The 2,206-nt window shown below is 47.9% G+C and overlaps 1 protein-coding gene across 1 annotated transcript in view; it reads right to left on the bottom strand.

Moving 5' to 3' along the window:
• NWD1 (NACHT and WD repeat domain containing 1) overlaps positions 1–2,206 on the bottom strand; it is a 154,152-nt gene that overhangs the window by 42,252 nt on the left and 109,694 nt on the right. The window contains 1 exon segment of the mRNA XM_011990998.1: positions 1,630–1,752. Coding sequence (XP_011846388.1) covers positions 1,630–1,752 — 123 coding nt within the window.

Below are 2,206 nucleotides of genomic sequence, written 5' to 3'. Positions count from 1 at the left end.
TTCGCCATGTTGCCCAAGCTGGTCTCAAACTCCTGAGCTTAAGTGATCTGCCTGCCTCAGCCTCCTGAAGTGCTGGGATGAGCCACCACGCCCAGCCAACTGTAGTCTTAGCCAATGTGGTCTTATGTACATCAAGCTGCAGGAGAGCACGAGGGAGCTAGTTATGAACTCTACTGTGGGAATCATCTCTCCCAAAGGGAGGACCCTTGAGATTAGTCCTCAAAAATGAATAGTTTTCCATCCTAGTTCTGACCCTGGTCTATCTCTTTTCAGCATCTAGAACAGGGCCTGGTACACAGCAGACACTCAACAATTGGTTATAGAAATAAGTCATATCTGTTAAGGGATTATGTAGAAATAAACAACCTTACTTAGGGTCTGAGGTCGACAAATGCAAAAAGGACCACAATTCTTCACCCTTCCTGATCCACACCCGTGGCAATGTGGCTTTGCAGCTCCTCCCATCAAAAAATGAAGCCTAGGCCGGGTGTAGTGACTCACACCTGTAAACCCAGCACTTTGGGAGGTCAAGGCAGGAGGATTGCTTGAGCTCAAGGAGCTTGAGACCAGCCTGAGCAACATAGTGAGACCCTGTTTCTACCAAAAATACAAAAATTAGCCAGGTGTGGTGGTGTGTGTCTGTAGTCCCAACTACTCAAGAGGCTGAGGTGGGAGGATTGCTTGAGCCCAGGACGCTGAGGGTGCAATGAGCTGAGATTGTGCCACTGCACTCCAGCTTGGGCAACAGAGCAAGACCCTGTCAGAAAAAAGAAAGAAAAAAAAAAAGAAAAGAAAAGAAGGAAGAAAGCCTATTTAGCCTATTTCCCTACTAGACTGTTATTGTGAATTCCTTTGGTCAAGAGAATGTAAATGTGACCAGGTGCCAATTCCAAGTCCAGGTTTAAGAGATTCTGTGAGTGCCTACTTGTTTTCTTGAAACCCTGCCTTTGCTAGGGATGAGAGACCCGAAGGATACTGAATGATGAGAGACCACATGGAGCAAAGTTGAGTTGCCTCATTTGAAAACATTCAGATTCAGCCAACTCCTAGATGATCCACTGACTGACTGCAGATACATGAGCAAGTCCAGCTGAGAGCAGAAAACTGCCCATCTGAGCCCAGCCTGCATTGCCAATACACAGAAAGTGAGCTACAGAAATAGCTTGTCTGTGGCTCAAATTTGTAATCCCAACTACTTGGTAGGCTAAGGAGGGAGGATCACTTGAGCCCAGGAGTTTCAGACCAGCCTGGGCAACATACCAAGACCCCATTTCTACAAACATTAAAAAATTAGCTGGGTATAGTGGTATGTGCTTGTAGTCCCAGCTACTCAGGACGCTGAGACAGGAGGATCACTTGGGTCTAGGAGTTTGAGGTTGCAGTGAGTTATAAACACACCACTGCACTCCAGCCTGGGCAATACAGTGAGATCCCATATTTAAAAAGAAAAAGAAATGGCTTGTTTGAAACTATTGTGTTTTGGGATGGTTTGTTATGCAGCTATAGCTACGTGATGCAGGAACAAAGGCCAGGGTTTCAATACAGAGAAGTGAATCTGTGGGGAAGGGGCTCTGAGAACTGACTGTTCACTATGGAAGCTGACGACAAACCCCATTTCCCAAGTCTCACCTGTGTGTCCCGTTAGCATGTGGATCACATGCTGCTCTTCCATGTCCCACACAGCGATGATGCCATCCTGGGTGCCAATCACCAGCAGCTTCTCCTCCATACCCCATGCCATGGCGGTGATGCCTGCAGCCACACAGAGGCAACAGCAGTGATCTCAGTTCCTGTGTCCAAGTATTCAGCTATGGGGTCCTCTAATGAGCCCCCCACTTCACAGATAAGACAACTGAAGCACGGACAGATTTTGTCCCTTGCCCAAAGCTACACAGCAAGGATTAGAGATTCACAGACTCAGATGCACAGATTCACACTCTGGGCTGTGACATTCACTTCAGAAAGGGGACTGAATCACAGTGTGGTCATAAGTGTCTGTCTAGTCTGGCAGTGCTCACCCAGGGGACACACATCGGTGTCCGGAGACATCTTGAGGTGCCACAGCTGGGGACAAGGATGTTCAAGGACACTACCGCCATCTGGTGGGTGGAGGCCAGGGATGCTGCTAAATACCCAATAATGCATAACAGCTCCATCCCAGAGAAAGATTCAGCCCCAGAAGTCAGCAATGCCATGGCTGAGAAAC

Source organism: Mandrillus leucophaeus, unplaced genomic scaffold, assembly GCF_000951045.1.
Source record: "Mandrillus leucophaeus isolate KB7577 unplaced genomic scaffold, Mleu.le_1.0 Scaffold11, whole genome shotgun sequence".
Classification (NCBI taxonomy): domain Eukaryota; kingdom Metazoa; phylum Chordata; class Mammalia; order Primates; family Cercopithecidae; genus Mandrillus; species Mandrillus leucophaeus.
The sequence above is the reverse complement of the archived record's forward strand: the minus strand, read 5'-3'. Positions and strand labels throughout refer to the sequence as shown.